Below are 19,984 nucleotides of genomic sequence, written 5' to 3'. Positions count from 1 at the left end.
TGACTTCACCACATATCCTCACTGGAAGATGAAAATTGTGTGTGCTACAGAAAGGAGCACTGGGCTTAAAAGACCCAACACTCTTGTGTTGTCCCCACAGCATGTTTGTTTTGGCAATATACCAACAGCAGCATGTCTCCTGAAGGTTTGTGTCATTTAAAGGAGAGGTTTTTATTCAACCGACGGAACAACTACTGTCTTCCATGACTTTTTGCAAAGATGCCTCAATTAACGGTAACTTGTCTCACCATAATCCAGCCCTGTCCTGACAAAGGATCTGTCTGAACCTTTACTCATGCAAACCCTCTTTATGGAAACATCTTCCAGATGATGGCATCACTGCTGACCACTTAAAACTACATAAACAAAACTCACAAAAGGCCTCCATTTCCTCCAACTGGAAACATGCATGGATTTTTAAGTAATGAGGTATTGTACATTTCACTTACAGTGTTACCCCTATAGCTTCCCAGAAACGCATTGAAACCAGTCTGATTCAAATCCTTGAGCTGACTCTGTTGAGCACTCATTGTAAAAATAGGCTAGGAAACAAAAGAACATAGACTTATCACAATTACTTCACATTAGCTGCTACATACACAGTACAGCATCCTGTGCATCACAGTCCAAGACTATTATGGCACTCAATTCAACAGGAGAAGGTTATGATCTTATTCCAGTGAGGAGCAAACTACTTCCAATTATCTTACATTTACCATGTGGACCTGTAGGCAGTTATTTGAGTGTACCTTATATAGGATAATTTATACAGATTCCCCTGCCAGTCGGTTCTAGTTTTAACTTGCAGATGAAGGTAATATTTTACATCAGTGATAAATTAACATGTTTTAAACGCAAAAGGGATCATTTGTTGGAGCTTGAGTTCAGTTCACTGGAGAGAGTAAGAAATAGCACAAGGAAATACAGAGCAAAAGCAGAGTTTGCTTTTAGTCTTTCTTCTTTTTTACCTGATAACCTCCTAGAGTTATTGTGATTGATACATCTAGAGGCTTGTTGGTGATGCCTGCAACAGATTTGATTAAAGACATGAAGAGCAGTGGGAACCAGACAATACAAATCAGCAAGACGATAATCATGCCACCCATTCCATACTTCACAACTTTCTTTTTCTTCTGGCCTCTTGGTTGGGGATATCTCTGCAAAAGCAAACAGCAACATGGTAATGTCTCTTCTATCAGAGGTACACGTGGCATGACTTGGTGGGTAAATATACAATGATCTTAAGGCTTCTGATCTTCTGTGGTAATTTGCTACCCATTGTCTGGCAGGTTATTTTGAGATTTTTAGCCAAACCCGCGCAGATGCTGAATTTCTGGTGACAACAGTGAAAAGTGCCAAATGAGCCCAGTCAAGTGGGTGTCTGGTGTGAAAAATATTGTAAACCTTTGTGGTTTTGGTTCTTCACAGCCCTGAAGAAGGGAAAAATTTAGCAGGGTAATTGGAATATTTTGTCTGAATGAGTGCAAGCATGAACTCACAGGAACCAAACATAAAATAACAGCAGCAACAGTGACACAACAATTGATTCAAAAAACTGATTGGGAGTTGGGAGTGACCCAATTTCTCTATTTGTCCTTCCAAGAAGTTTTATCTCGAAGGTCCTTAAGGCAGAATTCCTCTCGTAGAGCTTGAAAAGCTGCAAACTGTATTTCAGGGGAAAAAAAACCAATTGTTTGCCAGCAACTGACATGCACAATCAGTCAGATTGTCTGATATTGCACTACCTCCATACAGTATTTCACACCTCACATACACTATTTATAAGAGTTGCTCACAGGCTTGATACTATCTGTTTCTAGGGAATCCCACACCAACTGCAAGTAAATAATGTTTAAAGTTTTGTTGCTCTTCTGAAGTCTTCACACTGCTGATGTAACATCCTTCTTTTTCTTAGCTTCTGAGACCAAAAGTGACATTGCTTTTATCCTTCTCTTTTCAAAGCAGATCACATGGAATGTGTTCTCCCTTGTCCCTCCATCTGTTACTGGCATCATGATTGCATACTTTAAGAGCTTCACTATCCACAAAATCCTGCCTTACCATCACTGTAATTTATTTTAGTGCATTCTATTATGCATTCTGTTATAAGATTTAACTCTACAGTGTTTTAGGATCCTGTCTTTCACACCCTGCATACTGCATGTGCAAAATAAATATGCATTGTATTGCACTGAACCTCAAAGACATGCCAGGAATCTGGATTTCAGGAAATCATTCTTGCTTTACAACATGAATCCATAACCCCCTAGGAGAATATTAAATTTGTAATACAATGCTGTATTTAAAACAAATTAGTTACTTTTCAAAAGTAGTATATCAAGTCATTTGTCTTGCAACACTGAGTGCTGTTTTCATTAAAATATATCAAGATCAGCAGGGGTACATTATTTGTTTAAGATCAGTTCAGACACCTTTAATGATGTTACAGAACAGCTCAGAGGGCCTCTAGCAAAGTGCTTAGGCATATCACTCAATGTGAGGACAGAGAATCAAAGTACTTTGAACAACACTCATAAAGTCAGGGGTAGTTATTTTGCTACATGGCACTAGCACACACAGGCTAGGTTAGACATGGAAATCTTCCCATGTCAGATATATGCTATATATAATGCAGAATGATCCTTTTGCAGTGTAAAAAAATGCAGTGAGATGGACAGTCAAAGTAGAACTGGATTATTATTTCTCTGACTTCTAAAGTCTCTGACGACATTCCACTCATGGCAAAAATGGAATTCATACAGAAAAAGCCTATATGCAAGATTTGTGTGCACAGCAGCTCTGAGTTAATCTAACTGACATATTTGGAAAATAATTGCCATTAAGAGACAGGATTATAATAAAAGAAGAAATACGTCAGTAACACTTAAAAATTCGGCTGTTTCATTGCAGACGTACAATTTCTGGCTGGCTGGGTCACTCTTAAAAGAATGCCTGATTTCTTTTTCAAATTGGCAAAATAAGCAAACATATGGTTGCAATTTCTATAGTGGTTATAAGGAATCCAGAATTTGCAAGTTTAATTTGAGCTGAAGCTTACATGATTTAGAGAGACTGAAATTTCAGTCAGACAAATAGTGGGTTTACCTGGCCTGCAGTTCAGTTCTGGGCTCTCCCAAGATAAAGGAGCCAGCTGAGTTCCCTCTGTGATTCCATGAAACACTTGTCCCTGGGACCTACATTGTGGAGGCACAAGCCCTTTATTCTACTGACCTTTCTCTTCACCTAGTTTCCCTGCTTCTGAAGGTTACTCATTTAGTTGTTATGGTCAAAGTGAGCCTGTGTGAACACCAGGACTTTGAGCCCCGGTCTTGAAAGTCAGGCATGCAATTAAGCTTGCAGGCGTGTGCTTGTGTAGTTCATGTTAATGGTGGAAAAATCAGCTATGTACAAAAGAGAAGCCATTTGAAATTTCACTTGTGGTGACTGCCAGCTAACATAAAGTACCCATAGCCTGAATATTTCTGAACATAAACACCAGGTGTGTCTTCTAACAAACTGTCTTTGTGGTGGATTTCCCAATTGTTTAGGGACTCATGATTATTTCTCTTCATTTCTTAATGGGGGAGAGAAGGCCTGGATCACTCATATAGGGCTTCCTTACTTTTTCTGACTCTCGCCAACACTTCAGGATGAATATATGAGCATAGATGTCTTCAACACAGATCCAGCTGGAAAGACTGAGCGTGGTATCAGTCCAAACCCAGTCCATTACTGCTCTCAGCTCAGTCAAAAATGGAACCAGGCGGAACCTAAAGAATGAGCAGATAACTCGTCAGAAATGGGGGATCACATTAAACAAGCACAGTGTGTACATGACGAGGGAAAATTAAGCCAATGTTAAAGCACAGTTTAATGGAAGATTTGCAGACACAAATACAGTCATATCCTGAGACTGCACAGCTAGTATTGGGGGTGCCTTTTTGCCATAGCTCATGTTCCTCTAGATCTCTTTGTCAGGCCATAAACAAGCTTTTGCATCATTATGCCCAGTAATTGTGATTTAGCCACTGATGGAATAGCACAAGAGAGACTTTCTTGTATCCCCAAATTCCTCTGACCAGGGAGTGGAGTAGAGGAACATCCCTTCCACAGGATGGTGGGAATTTGTTTTATACTTCCTTACACCAAGTGGTGCTTGGCTTTTCTGCAGTAGGTGGGCAGTCATTAGCTGCATGTGAAATTGGGCTATATGACTCCTGAATAAGCAGCAGCATAAGTTGCGCTACCAGGAAACCAACATGCATAGAGTAGCTCTTCAAAGTGCATCATTCCCTTTACCAGTCCCACACTTTTCTGCTTGGCCAGGTCACAAAGACTGTTTATTTCATATGAAGAAAGCTTTCCTCTGTAACTTTTCCTACTGGAATGCAACAGGCCCATACTGCAAATACTGAGGAAAGGCTAAAATTATTCCAACTTTTCTGTGAAATATGTATATGCTTTGAACTGGCTTAATGACAACATCACAGCATAAGTGGAGGGTGGGATATGCCTCCTTAAAACCACCTTTTCCTCTGAGGGGACGCTGTGCCTATTACTTGCAGTAACTCTCCTAACTCCTGAAGTTTCAAATGTGCAGTACTTCTCAACAGATGATGCACTAAGGAAACATTTTTTGACATATATCTTTCATTTCTCATGTGTATTGTTTTTCACTTTATCCCTCGCACCTGCTGAGGTACAGCCTGTAGACCTGCTCCAAAGATCTCTTTGGGATTTGATCCCTTGCTACCTTTTAGGACTGCAAAGCAAATAACATTACCTGTTTACAAGAACAATATGTACTCCCATCTCTGTTCACAGAGTGATTTCTTAGAAGTGTTAAAAATGTCTCTTCCATAGGGGCCTGAATGGCTAACTGGTATGTCAGGCTTCTGGATTCAGAGTGGGAGACTGATTTTTCTGAAATTTGCATTCCTGAAATTGATTTTTGCGTGTGTGTGGGCTACAGAGGACACAGGGCACATACAGAGTGTGCTGTGCAAAATATACTGTTTCATTTCCAGCAGCCTGTGAAGTCATGAATAACTACAGCATCTCATGATAACACATCCTTATTTCACAAAACAAAGAGGGCAATAGGTTTAGACTTACCCTTGAAATAAGAACAGGTTTACATAGTTATAACTTTTTGTGAGGAAGTTGCCAAGAACACGAGTTGGATATCCGCAGCGTATCTGATATGCTGATAAACCAAAATAAACACATTTCACAAAATACCAGAGCTGGGCAACTGTGTTCTGGCTAAATTTCCTGTAATGGAAAAGACAGATAAAGGAAAATTACGAGTTTTGTATCTGTGTACGACCAAATTAGCTTGAAATGTTTTGTGCTCCTGGCAGTTCCCCTTTTGTAAGATCCTGTAAAAAGTCCTTTGTTTTTGACCCTGCTGTGGAGGCTTAAGACAGTATTTGAAAGACACTGGATGAGAAAGTCTATAAACAGCATCTGTTGTCACCTCAGGGTCACAGGGGAGGGACTGGGAACAGGCTTCTTGAAGAGTGCGGGCTCTGGGGCAGTGCCCTCTCCCTCTGGATGCTAGAGATGTCTTGCTGCCCAACCCAGGCCAGTCTGCCCTCAGCCCCCATGACAGTGCATCCTGCTGTGAGCCCTGGGTAGATACTGCTTCTCTTGGCTTTTCAGAGGGCTAACATCTGGACTGAATCTAGGCAGCTTTAATGGGTTCTTGGGTTCTCAGGGGCACCTCCAAGGTCATGAACTCATACAGGAATTTAAGTTGCTGTGATTTCTGAAGATCATCTTTCTCACTTTTTCTGCTTGAATCGGGTCTAATGGCACCAAATTGTTAGGGACCTGCCCAGTTGAGTTTTGAGCATCTCTGAAGACGGAGATCCTACGCTCTGTCTGGGCAACCTTCTCCAGTGTTCAACTACCGTCATTGTGAAAAGATTTTTCATCATATCTAACTGGAATTTCCCTTTTTTTTTCTCCCCAGTGTGTGGCCTCTTGTCCTATCTGAAAAGAGCTTAGCTCCTTCTCAGTGCCCTCTTAATAGGTAGCTGAAGACAGCCCTTCACTTTCTCTTTTCCCAACTTAACTAACCTTCTTCCCTCAACCTCTCCTGACATATCATGTGCTCTGACCACCTTGATGAATATGTGCCACTTCTGAATGCAGTTCAATAGCATGGTGGAACTGCAGGAGATGCCTCATGGTGGATTTGTGAGCCAGTCACGATCCAGTATTTTCAATTAGATCCTGCAGAACTATTTTCATTAGTCAGTTTGCAAGGGCTTCTAAGAATCAGCCTGACTTAGAGGAATATAGATGGTTTCAGATGCAGATTTGAGATTAAAAATTTGATATAAATTGTATAAAAGCACAGAAAATGTAAAACCAATTTTATTGCCTTTCAAGTGACTAAATCAAGCCAAAAGTTTCACATTGATTGTCAATGCACAGTAGACAGGAGATCCACTTGAAAACTGCATTTTTGTTTTTCAAGCTGGGGCAAAATAACTACTGCACTGAGGAAAAAGAAAACATTTGTTTTGAGAGGAAATGCAACCTTTCAGTCTTTCTTTACACCACACACCTATTTTGGGTTTTTTTCCCAATAAAATAAGTTGACTGTTAATGAAGAGTAGTGTGCCCAGGTGACCCGCTCATTTCAATGGAGTGATGTAAATACTTCAAGGCAATTTAAAATTGTAAATAAGAGGGGAGTTAGCACTAAAGAGGGAACCTTAACACCTCTGCAGTGCAGACCGAGGTGATAACTGCCCTGAGCCATGCAACGAAAAATGTTAGATTTGAGGGTGAACCTGATCAGGCATGTGATACAAGACTTCATGCAGCAGGTGGCCACCTCCACTTCACCTCTAGAGCCATGTGGCAGGAGCAGGGGAGGAGAACTTTTGCTCTTCAGAAGAGGCATTGGTTTTAGACGTTCCTCAGTGTAAGGAGATTTAAATCCACAGTTCACACATTCCAGGAAAGTGGTAAATTATAAATTACCCTGAGAGAGACATTTTCTACTCACTCTTCTAAGCCAGCATGCAGCAGTCTTGGGAATGGGGAACAGAATCAGAAGCCAATATTATCTCAGCTGAGTAGTCTAATCACTCAGTTACGGGCAAATTCTCTTTCACCTGCTTGCATTTTGGCCTAAATTGAGAATATTTCTGTACATACTTTATATAATTAATTTTTCCTTAAACTTACGTTGGCCACAGTTACTGCTGTGGACAGGCACTCCAACGTTTTGCTTAGGAATGAGACCAAGAAGAATTCTGTTTGTGATTCCAAAGCTTAGCTATAACCATCCCAGATTTAAATACAAACAACTTGGCAGAATATCAGTATTCAATCTGTATTGTCTGATTATAAGGGTTATACCTTTCTGTCACTCCAGGCAAGATAAAGAACATCCAGAAATGTATTCCAAAAACAAGGATGACCTGGAAGATGACCTTTCCCATGACAGTCTTTTTGAGGTACAGTGCTCGATCTACCACCATGGTACCAAACTGAATAAGCACCATCACCAAAAATGCCTCTGGGACCTGGTCCTCTGATAACGAAGAGGTGATATCTGCTGCTGCAGAGTGTTTCTGAAAAAGAAAATATAACAGAGTGGTCGAGAAAGGAGGACACTCATATGATACTTAGCATCTACAGCATGTAAATCCAAAAGGACAGATGCCTTTGTGACATACCCCAAAAGCCCAAAATCCAAACACAATGATGATGAAGTCCACTGTATCTGCGAGGAACATCAGCACATACACATCAGTCACTGCACTGTAGTCTGGATGAATAAGATTGTAGAAGAACTGTCTTATGGGCACATACACCTGGAGAGTCCTAAACCAACACAGACCGAAAAGTGATTTAACAACATTGTAACTTGCACTGAAGAAAAGAATGGCAGGGTGTGATATGATTAATATTTCTAAAGATAACTAAGACCTACTCTGATAGCTTTCACAGGGCTTTGTAGACACCAGTCCCTTGTTCTGATTGCTTCTAAACCACTGTATTAGCATTTGTTCAGTAGAAACATGCATAGCCTACCAAGTTCACACAGGATATTTAGCTTTTTTATCAGGCAGATGCTATTTGAACAACTGCTGATTTGTCTGATGTTCAGCTTCTGGGACTTAGAGTAAAAGCATCTGCATACAGTGAATTGTATATGTACCCATTCAATCCCTTGAATTAACAGAAGTAGTACAGTAACCTGCTCTCTTTAAAATTCTGATTTACTCCTTTACTGTTTGGACCCTCTTCCCCAAACCCACACAACTCTTCACATTGCTCACTTTTTAATTGTAAAAGCCTTGGCTTTGATCATTTGTTCTCGCAACTTTTCCATAAGAAGCTCTTTTCTAGATTTTTGCTTGATGCTTAACACACTGCTTCCTTTCTGGCTGCTGTTTCGTGTACTGGTACTTCCTGAAAAAACAGGGAGGAAAAGAGAAGCTAATGCAAAATCAAAGTTTAAATACAAAAACTAGAAAGTAATAACTCTTTAGACTTCCATCCTATATATGAGTCCCATATTTGAAAGAAGCTTTAAAATGAATTCTTACGCTTCTTTTCCAATATGGCAAAATCTTGAAAGCACCCAGTAAAGGTTTAATCACTAGCAGATCAAAACTTGATCAATAACTATAAAAACAGAAGATTAGTGACAAAGGCAAGTATTCGAGTGATCTGACTCAGTCATTTCAATTAGTAATATATACATTCAGGCTAGAGTAAGCTCGTCCATTTTACAAGATGGGATAGGTAATCTGTTTCGATATTCCTAAACAAAGCTTTTTCTTACTTCAAGTATGATCAAATGTAGATATGAAAAATACATATGCTTTGCATTCCCTCTAGCTGGAGATTATGCTGAACCAGAAATTCTGGATCTGGGCCACACTAAGCATTCCTTTCCCAGCTTTGGGATAATGTAATTTTCAAAACATAGTGAATCACAAAGTATGGCTCTTCATTTGAACTTTAAGAAGGCTTGGAGTATGTTCAAACATGAGGATACTTTGGTTCATATCCTATTTCCTCACTGAGGAACAGCATCATTCAATAGCCTCTGGGATCTCCAAAGCAACTGGCACAAGGTTTCAGCAGGACGATCCTATGGGAAATGAATATTTGCTCTTCAAATACTAGAAATGCCATGACTTTTACCTCTCTTAGATCTGTGTGAGGAGAAGCTGGACCTGTGTGAAAGCTGGGATATACTGCTAGAGCTCTTCCTCCTGATGGCGGTCTGCTGCTCAGGGAAGTGGACATGGATGGACTCCACTGATGCTGCAAGATTGACAGATTTCAAAGAGGCAGAAGAGTCCCTCCTGCCTCCTGTCAGGGAAAGCTCATCATCAGTATCGTCTTTATTACTGGAATTGTCCCCTTTCTCATCTTCATCCCATAATCCGTGGCACTAGTGGAACAAAATAGAGAGCATTTCAACCTTGTATTTCTGTCACGGTATTTATCATAGGCATTGCTAAGCTCAGTCATGTGTTCACAAGGATGAAGAAAAATTCATATATATCATAGGATCATAGAATCACTTAGGTTGGAAAAGACCTTTAAGATCAACATGTCCAACTGTAAACATAATATTGCCAAGCCGACCACTAAACCATGTCTCTAAGTGCCACATCTACACCTCTTTTAAATATCTCCATGGATGGTGACTTAACCACTTTCATGGGTAGTTTGTTCCAATGCTTGATAACCCTTTCAGTGAAGAATTTTTTCCTAATAACCATATAAGTGACTGTCCTGTACCATGAGTGACTAAAAAAATTAAAACTAAAAATTAAATATAAAATAAGAAACTACCAGAACTCAGATTACCTTTAAAATGGATCTGTGGAAGAATAAAGCAAGGAGCTGAACAAGATCATAGTGCACATAACCCTCTTTTTTCTCAATGCCAATAATATTGGGTGGATGATAAGGTTTATCTTTTGTGTAATCCACATGTTTATTCCAAGGAAAGAAGCCAAACTGGAAGAAGTACTTGATGACAATGGCCACCTGTTCAGGAACACAACACACTTGGGGTGTTTTATAATCATGGCAGGTATGAAAGCCTTGTGACATTAAAAGGGGAGAAACATGACTATTTTGGCAGTTTTATGAGAAGATAAACAAGGATATTCATTGCTACAGAGAAATAACAGTTCACATTTTGTCAGTAATAAAGTCAGTCAACATTACGGCAGTGTATACTGTCTCTTGATTACCAATTATATAGTAGGTGTTTGCAGATGGTCTGTTGTTGTGATAACTGCTTTACATGCCAGCAAGGATATTATTCCTCATTGCAATGAATAGAACACAAACAAGACCATTTTATGCCACAGAAATTGCCAAGGACTTTAGCAAATATTTCTATTAATATGAAGGAGCAAAGGCCCCTGATTCTAGAGATCAAAACCAGAAACGACATCGTACAAAGCTCACAACTCAGATTTTCTGTGCTAGACATGGGGTTACAAAACCAACAGCATACCTCTGTGTAGACAATGGCTGTCATCCAGAAACGTTTGCTTGGCCGAGGAACAGACAGCATGGCCCAAAGAAATATAAGGATGGGAAGCACCAGGGTTATCATGGAGGCAGAGATCATGTGATTAAGGATGATCACAAAATAGCACACCATTTCTGACCGGGCCACCAGCGTATTGTACAGAGCATAAATAAGAAGCAAGACTCGAGGCTGACCAACATAGAACTTCTCTGACTCCTCCAGCTCATCATCATGAAACATCCTGTGAGGAGTAGAGTACAGTAAGTGAAATTAAAATTAATTTCACAAGAGCTGCTTTTTAAATTGCTATTATTTTTCCTTTTGAAAAAAGTATAAAATCCTGCTCCTGAGTTCTATGAGAAAAAAAAAAAAAGAAAAGAAAAAAAGGCGATTTGGTATTATAATCAAATAGCCTGATTCAAAGCTCAGAAAACAAGAATTTCAGGCAAAATAACTGTTCTGTTTTTCACTTTACTCAGAGAGTCAGTCTGACCCAAGATTTTCTACAAGAACCACTTTCCTACAGCTGCCCAACCAGCATATCTCATGTAAATCACACCATGCTGGTGTGGCCCTGTCTGGAGACGTATCTGATTTATTACCATAGATGGGAATTTGCAGAAAATCCAGAGATCCATCAGGAGTTGTGTGTTATGAATACTCCTGTGACATAAGATTAGAACATAATAAATGCCCTTAAGCATTAATGTCTACTATCTTCTCCCTTTTACCTAGCTCATATAAATATAAAAGGCAGCAAGAAATGATTAAATGACTTTCAGATACATTCTACAATTCTCTTTCCTTAATCATAAAGAGTGCCCTGGCCTGAGAAGAGACCTCACTGAAAAGCAAAAATGACTTCAGAAAAATAGGATAAAAGACCTGCATCTACAAAGTCAGATCTACACAGCCTCTCTCTCCAGATGTAGTCCAGATGCAGGCAATTTCTGAGAGTTATTTCTATGGTTTCAGAACCTGAATTCAGGGAAGCTCTCCCCCAGCTGAGTCAGACCAGAAAGAAAAGGAAGGAAAGCAGTGGCACCATCCCCACCTCAGTGCTGGTTGTGCTACTGAGCACAGTATCTGAGAAGCAAAGAGGGGATCATCCTATCCCTTATGAAAGCAGTTAGCAAGGTCGTGTCTCTACATAGCCCTCAGCTCCTACTGACTTAAACAAAAACTCTGCCAAAGGTCAGAGTTCCCCTTACAGTAATCCAAAATAATTAAAGGAGAAACATTTTCCCAGATAGTCCTGGAGGAAATTTATTTGAAATCACAGCTGCCTAGAGTAGAGGAGCCCTCTCCACAAAGAATATTTAGAAAAGCCCTTGACCCCATGACAACTGAGCTCAGAAATCCAATGCTAATTGGAACAACGAGGTGTGGTATCTGGGGAGAAAGAAGAGTCTTTCCAACATGGATTTGAATAATTTTAGAAACCTGTAATTAGAACAACTGCACACACAGGAAATGAGCTTCTTAAATCAAACAATGCAAGGCCTGTATCAGAAACTGGAGGCTAGTCGGAGACAAAAGAAACCAACCCAAAGTAATGACAAAACTTCACAGGCCAGAACCAACAATTTTTCCCTGTTGAAGGTCCTTACTTGTTCAGAAGCAGCTCACTAGCCGTAAGCTCGTGTGTCAGTGGAGGGAGAATCGTATCAAGTTTATCCGTCCGACTATCGTCTGGGCTCACCATCATGAGGCTCTTATCAGCTGAGTCATCTGGGGAACCAAAGGGAAGTTGTTCAAAGCTGACAGCTTTGCTATAGGAAGGTGGAGCTTCTGCATTGCTATCCATAGTGGAATACAAAGGCACATCGGTATCAGGAGTATATGCAGCTCCTTCTGAACCCAGGCTATAATCTTCCACCTCCTCTTCCTCTGGCCTTGATGCTGAATGAGTTCCTTCCTCTTCATGCTCCCCTTCTACCTCCTCAATTGTTTCTGTCGTCCCCTGACGAGAATAGAGCATGGTGACCTGTGTAGGTTCACTGTCAGAAACGAACAAAGAGAGAGAGTTGAGGCTTACAAGGCTCACCACCAAACAAAGTTTGTTAATTGTACCTTTACATAGACAGCTGAACAACCCCATTGTGTTCTCAGGCCTTCAAAAGTCATATAATCTGGTAGAAAATATATTATCATGATCTCCTTTTACACAGATAGACCATCTGGGTCTATCTGCCCTCTGAATGACATCCCAGAGAACTCACTGTGATTCAGTATCTTTTTACTAAAAAAGGGAAAAATAACATCACCATCAAGAGAAACTACACTAACTTTCTGAAAGGAGTTCAAACACTTTGTGGCCAGAATCAGGACTTGCTATTACATCTGTTTGAAGCATGCTCCATGGTGAATGATAGGCAGCGATAAGGTTCCCTCTAAACATAGTGCTTTTAACAACCACTGTATGGGTGCTGTATACAACTGGAACTGTTGATCACATCAACTGTGATTCCAAACAAATAAACCAAACAAATAACAAATAACAATTGCTAACATGGACAAATACAATCCAGATTACAAAACTGTTCCAGTAACAAGCTATTTTGCTTACCTTTATATTGTCTTATGTTCTTCAATAGTTTTCTTTCTTACCTTACCTGCCTTTTCTTCTGTGTGTACCTATTTTCTTTTTCAACTGTTCTTATTCACTCTGTTCAGTTCTCTACTTGTTCACTGTACTTTTTCTTGGCTTGGCATAGAAACATGGAATCACAGAATGTTTTGAGTTGGAAGGGACCTTAAGAATCATTCAGTTCCAACCCCCTGCCGTGGTCAGGGACACCTTTCACTAGACCAGGTTGCTAAAGGCCCCATCTAACCTGGCCCTGAACACTTCCAGGGATGGGACAGCCACGTCGTCTCTGGGCAGCCTGTTCGAGTGCCTCACCACCCTTACAGTAAAGGACTTTTTCCTTATATTTAATCTAAATCTCCCCCTTTAAATTTAAAACCATTGCCCCTTGTCCTATCACTACAGGCCTTTGTAAATAGTCCTCCAGATTTCTTGTAGGCTCCCTTTAGGTACTGGAAGATGCTCTAAGGTATCCCCTGAGCCTTCTCTTCTCCAAGCTGAACGAGCCCAACTGTCTCAGCCTGCCTTCACAGGAGAGGTGCCCTTCTCTGGACCCACTTCAACAGGTCCCAGAGCTGAACGTATTCCATAATCACTGTCTTAATGCTCTGTGCTCTGCAACAGTCTTAGCTGATGTAAACTCATGCAGCTTGGTGACTCCAGATGGGAATCTGGATACCATAATTTTAAAAATATTTTCTTGGCTTTGCTTCCACCCTTTTCACCCCTCACAAGCATTTTTGTATCTCTTCCCTCAAACAACACTCTTTCTCTTTTCAGTCTCAACTCCAGTCGTTCTCCATAGGTTAGACAATAGCCATCAACTTAGTGGTTTTTGTTGGATGCATGCCTTTCAACAGAGATAAAACTAGATTTCACGTAGCTCTTATGAAATGAATGGGGCCATGTTTGCATCTAAAGTACAACCTTTAAAGAAATCTGGCACTGGTAAACCTGGCTGGCCTTCCCATCTCCTGCCAAAATTGAAAATTAAGTTATCTCTTTTTCTTTTACACTGCATCCAAACTTATTGTGGCTACATTAGATCACTTTCTTACCAGCAGGCTTTTAATTAGAACATGTAACACTATCATTAGGATCTGTGTTTTGATGATTCATGGTAGCATGCATCCTGGTTAAAAAGCACAAAACCCAAAAATCCCTACATTTCAAAGCTGATCCACACCAAAAATTTGTAAAACACTTCAACCGTTGAAAAAGAATGATATAATGTGCCATGAAATGTCATATTTATAATGTTTATAATGGTATTTGAAACATTGTTTCCAAATGTCATATAACCGTGGGTTTTACCTGCTAAAAAGTGTGGGAATGGCTCTGAACAGTTTTCTGTTCCACTGAATATTAATAGCATTCACTATCTTTTCATAGTTATTTTCCCTTTCTTAGTTCCAACACCTTACAGACTGCAAATCAATAGTAAATGATCAAAACATATTTAGTAATGTTTCCAATATGGGAAAAACAAAAAATTGAAAGAGCAGGGCCAGTGTTTGCCTACCTTGATTTCTAAAATTAGACACCTAAGTCCATATTGAGGATAACTGATTAGCTGAGAAACTTCACTTCCAGCTTCCAATTTTAGTATGAACAATCATCATCTTGATAACTGCTAATCAGACTCTTTTTTTTAGCTGAATAAATACAGACTTTAGCCTGGTTTCAGACAGCCAATGTAATGTAATGAAACAACTTTTACAAATACATGAATTAAGGATGAAAAACAAAACAAAAAAGGAATAAGAAGTGAAACAGCAAATGAGTCTTAGATTATGACCCTGACTTAGAACCTCAGAATCGTGCCACAACACAGAAGGGAATAAAGCTTCCATTAACCGTGCAAACCACTCTGAACACCACATATCTGCAAATTTATGTACACTGCAGTAAGTATAATGGTAAGGGTAAATGAGTGAACAAAGCATGCATGAGTTAAGCACCTTGACACTATACTGCCACTGTCAGCTGATGAGGAGGACATATCCATGCTCTGCATTTTACGAAGCCTAGGTCGAGCGCGCTCACTTGTTTTAGGAATAGTGTCTGGTCCATCTAAATCATCAAGGGTTGACTGCCTTGAGAACAGCATGGTTGCTTCAGTGTAGCAGCTAGCAGCGCAAACAGTTATAAAGACAGTGTTAAATACAAAATGATATTACCATACACATGGTTCATTAAACAAATATGCTCGCCATGCAGCAAAACATTGACATGGATGAAAAAGGTTCAGAGAGAAGATAAGGATTTGTTTAGAGTCACCATATAAACATGCTTCTATGCACAGACTGCTTATGCTCATACTCATATAGGGGCTATAGAAGGCTAACAGTTACCTATTCACTATTCAAAGAGATACAAAACCGACATCATGCTCTACGTGCTTTCCAGGGCACCAACTTGCCTATATGAGGGCTTTATTTTCCCCTAAAATTTCCAAATTCCACAAAAATGTTTTGGGAAGTGTCCTCCTCTGTACAAATTCTATTTTTTTAACGATATACTGTGCTGAACCTTTTTACACAGGTACAAGCCAATTTCCTAAAAGAGCCTTTAAAACTGAATAAGCTCATATTCCACAAATAGAAAAATAGCTGTCAGACATTGGCTAATCCTCTTTCCAAACCAAAGAGCCAAATCGGATATGTTACTTAGCTGGTAGATACATGCCAAATATAACCTGCTCTGCATGGGATGGCTTTTATTTTGCTATTTAGTAGTAGGCCCCAATGATTCTTTCCAGAAGATTTCATTTATTTCAATCACAGCTTAAAAACTATTTCAAAATTGGTAACATGCATATCTTGATAGAAAGAACAGATACAAGAAACCCTTATCTCCTTTCACTTATCAAATACAACAGGACACAAGAAACATACACCATACATTGATACATCTATGTGTTATTGAAGAAAAGAAGAACTAGATGAGTTATGAGAAAGGAAGTACATAATTAAATACAAGCTTATAACATAGCAACAGGAAAGAAGCAAATACATTAATGACATATGGTAGGTAGAAGAATTATTTCTCTTATAAAACGCAGATGTCTATGAAATAAGCTGAGGGACCTGGTGTTTCACCACATGCAATGACCTGCCTGAGTCTGTCAGATAGAATGAAAAGAAAAAGAACCCCAAAATGTAAGATTTACACACTACTTTTCTTCTTTTGAGTCCACCTGTTTTAAACTTGAGCAGTGGCAGCAGGGGATTTGCTCCCTTGGCAAGCATTGTGTTTGTCCAGGGTCAGAGAGAACTGGGAAAGAGGTCAGGAGGAAAGTGCAATGTCATTTTCCATGTTACTCTGGTCTAGCTAGCTTAAAGTGAGAAAAAAAAATCTCCTGGCATGAAGTGACACTTTACAATTGTTGCCTTAAGGAAAATGGGTAGGAAAACAGCAAAATATGTGAAGAAGCTTACGCTCACTGATGATCTTTTTTGACAGAATGGGATGAGGCTAAAAGCATACTTTAGTCTGTGAATAGAAGAAAAGCATCACCAAGATACCAAATGTAATGTGAAACACTTTCCTTAAAACCAGTATTAATGGCAGGGCACCTCTATCCTGCCAGTTCATTTGGCCAAGACCCTTTACATGCAACTTCATTATTTCTGTGTGTGTGCAAAGGCATACAAGCATCCTCCAGACAAAACCTGGAGGGCTGTCTGCATGTGCAGGGTTTTGATGAAGCAGCGAATGCTGGTTCTTATAGGAACAGGAGATCCACCCTAGAGGCCTGATTCAGAAGCACAGAAATCAGTCAGAGCTCCATGGTGCTGACTCCAGGGTGTCATGAGGGAGCAGGTTTCCCTTGCACACACACCTATGGCGTATAGCTAGGCTGTACTATCAGTGAGGTTTTGGTGCTAAAATACAGGGAGATGGCAGCAAGTAGATGATCTGTTTTTGCAAGAAGACGATCTATTTTTTGCTTTCTGTCTGTTACGATGTTATCCACATGATATTTTACCTCTCAAGGGCTGAGTTTATTCTTTTGAAGAGCAATACCTCTTAGTAAGGTGTTGAAGTATTTTAAATGCAGACATAGTTCAGACTGAACCTTCCAAGGGCCTTAAGCAGAACAGCTGTTAAAATCGAAGTAGCACATGCCTGTTCCTGTATTTTCACTGAAAGAAACATATGCCAGTTTCCTTCCAAAACATGTGAATTCTGACCCGGGTCCCAGAAAAATCAAAGGAAAAACATCTATTAATCCCATTGGATAAAAACATTTGCCCACATGGAGTCCCTGCAATAATTTGGCTTAAAGCTGTTTTAAATGAAGGATGAATGAATCATCAGAAGAATTACTGACTGAGCAGCTGCTCTGTATCCTTGAATGTCAGGAGATGTCAGGAGATGTGTATGAGATGACACCTGTAGTATCGTCTGTATATTTTTTATGTACTTTAGGAACACGCTTCCGAACATGGAGGAAATGCAAACACCAATAAAGTGGAGAGATTTACACTTAGCAAACCTGATGTTGACTCAGTCATTGACTATCACATAAATTTAATCCAAATTTATCTTCCTGAGTGACTTTTCAGATTTGTGTCCTTGGAGACCTTGAAAAGCATTAGCTTCTTGAAATCATCCAAGCACTAGGTATTTTAAATTGACTGTTCATTAAAAGCTCAAGTTCAATAATTTTCTATAAAGTTGATCAGGTATCCATTTAAAATGGGGATATACATAGCAGAGATGTTTTTATCCTCAGTGAGCAGGAAATTTCTTACTTTATGACTTCCTTTTTGCTAAACAAATTTACCCTTCCCATAGAGTATATTTGTTTAACTGGTGACTTCCAAATTTTCTGGCTTTTTCTTTTCTGTTTTGAGTTACTGACTGCCATTACCTTTATTAATTATTACACTCCCCACATCTGCAGGCAAAAATCCCAAATAGCTCAAATCATTCACACTCCTAAATCAGACCAAGATCTAGCCCCAAACTGGAACTTTCCTTTCATACTTCTGCCTCCCAGAGCAAACATGACTTCTCGGGTACTCGCTTCGACAAGCCCTATTCTCACATCTGGTGACGGAAGCACAGCTGAAAAGTAGTGTCCATAAACACCCTGTTCGCACTTACAGGAGGATCAGGGGATCCCTCCTTCAGCTCCTATAAAAGCCTACACACAGGCAGAGTTGGGAACTGAATATGTTATTGTGATGGACAAAAACCAATACAAACTGAACTGGATACAAAACCTTGGATATTCTGAAATCTGACTTAGGACCTGTGTCTTGCTGCTATTTCATAATCATAGGCAACCTTTCATAAAGGCAGCCAAGTGGTTTTAGTAAGTTCCCAACCATGTTACTGACATTCACAAGCTGTTTAACCTAGTAAGTAGTTCATCAGTCAAATGGAAACAGCAGCGAATGCTCTACCATGCTAGCTCCTGACCCCTTCTGGTGGTGCTCCTTAAAGAGATTGTTAAAGATCAACACCAGTCTCTTCTCCTTTTGGCCCACTTGAACTTTACACTGTGCTTTTAGGATACATGAGAACATTTATACATAAAGAGAAACAACCCCCCCACACACATTATGAATACCTCATTACACCTCTAGCTACGGTATAGAAAAAAGACTAAGAATAAATGGCAGCCCTACTAAAAGAGAAAATCCCACAAAGGATACTCTGCAAAACAATTTTTAGAGCTTTATCTAGGCTAAGCATGACATCCATGGATAGGACTTACAAGGATCAGCCCTGAATTTCACAAGAAATTTACAGTTCCTGCAGCTGATCAGAAGGGTTGTTCTCCTTGAAAATTAGTGTTCAGAGCACTGAGCAAATACCTACAGTAATTCCTGTCCTGAGTACTGAGGAATATATATTATTGTAATAGAACAGCCCTGTGTACTTCCAGACATGCCCATCTTCCTCATGGACCTAATGTTTACTACAGAATTTTGTGTATGGCAACCAAAGAAGGACAACCAGAATGCTGGTTAGGAACCTTTGCCCTTTCCCAAAGTTTTCCATTGCAATCCCAGATCCATGATCACAGGGACTCTTTAGATTTAATTAGCTGGTTTTATATCTACTGGAAATCATTACTTTGAAATGTAAAATGCCCCCTTCCCTATAGGCAATTCAAAAAAATCATGCCAGAAAATCACATGAAGTTTAAAACACTTCAAATCTCTAAAAAAGCTCATAAGCACTTTTGTAATCCCAGGAAGAGACATGCAAGGCTGCCCCAATAAACAGATGGCGTTATCATTCAATCAGCAGACTCATTTTTGCTTCCTCTAATTACAGGTCATTATTATTATAGCAGATGTGCATAATTTGTAAATACTCTTAGTGCAAGAATATTTGATTGTTCATTACCAGAAAGATAATTTGAGATTAGATAAATCAGTCACAATACTGCCTTGCTATTCTTTGTCGATAGGTCCTGTGACATCTTCTGAGGAAACAGATGACAGTAACACATGTGAAAGACTTAACTTTTTCTGTTGAAAAGCAGCTCTGCAGAATCATTAAATTTGAATCTAAGTTTGAATAGAGATTTTAAATGTGTAAGTACGCGTAAAGCAGTGTAACAAATGGGCAGTTATTCTGAGAAAAAACCCTGTAAGTGGAGCTTAATACTGAATTCCATCTCATCGAAGAGGCAGAATTTACACGTGAAAATGACAAGGTTGGGGTTTTTTTTGTCTTTCTTTTTTTGTAATTAATTTTGTAATTTGCTTCCCTTTGCTTCTAGTTAAGGTTCTTGCTAACATGTTTGTATAATAATAATTTCTTCTACCTATAGTAAACAGTGTGATGAACCAAAAACTATTTAATGAAAGTAGGATTGATATTACTATTCTTTC

At 39.5% G+C, this 19,984-nt stretch overlaps 1 protein-coding gene across 1 annotated transcript in view; it reads right to left on the bottom strand.

Annotated features, from left to right (window-relative positions):
- PIEZO2 (piezo type mechanosensitive ion channel component 2) overlaps positions 1-19,984 on the bottom strand; it is a gene marked incomplete at its 5' end in the record, with an annotated part of 302,973 nt that overhangs the window by 8,220 nt on the left and 274,769 nt on the right. The window contains 12 exons of the mRNA XM_080609696.1: positions 450-542; positions 969-1,157; positions 3,623-3,770; positions 5,116-5,274; positions 7,381-7,595; positions 7,701-7,848; positions 8,307-8,439; positions 9,181-9,433; positions 9,856-10,038; positions 10,517-10,775; positions 12,145-12,534; positions 15,086-15,253. Coding sequence (XP_080465822.1) covers positions 450-542; positions 969-1,157; positions 3,623-3,770; positions 5,116-5,274; positions 7,381-7,595; positions 7,701-7,848; positions 8,307-8,439; positions 9,181-9,433; positions 9,856-10,038; positions 10,517-10,775; positions 12,145-12,534; positions 15,086-15,253 — 2,338 coding nt within the window. The remainder of the gene's footprint in view (positions 1-449; positions 543-968; positions 1,158-3,622; positions 3,771-5,115; positions 5,275-7,380; positions 7,596-7,700; positions 7,849-8,306; positions 8,440-9,180; positions 9,434-9,855; positions 10,039-10,516; positions 10,776-12,144; positions 12,535-15,085; positions 15,254-19,984) is intronic.

Source organism: Psittacula echo (genome assembly GCF_963264785.1).
Source record: "Psittacula echo genome assembly, chromosome: 2".
NCBI lineage: Eukaryota > Metazoa > Chordata > Aves > Psittaciformes > Psittacidae > Psittacula > Psittacula echo.
Note: the sequence above shows the minus strand (reverse complement) of the source record. Positions and strands in the feature narration are given on the sequence as shown.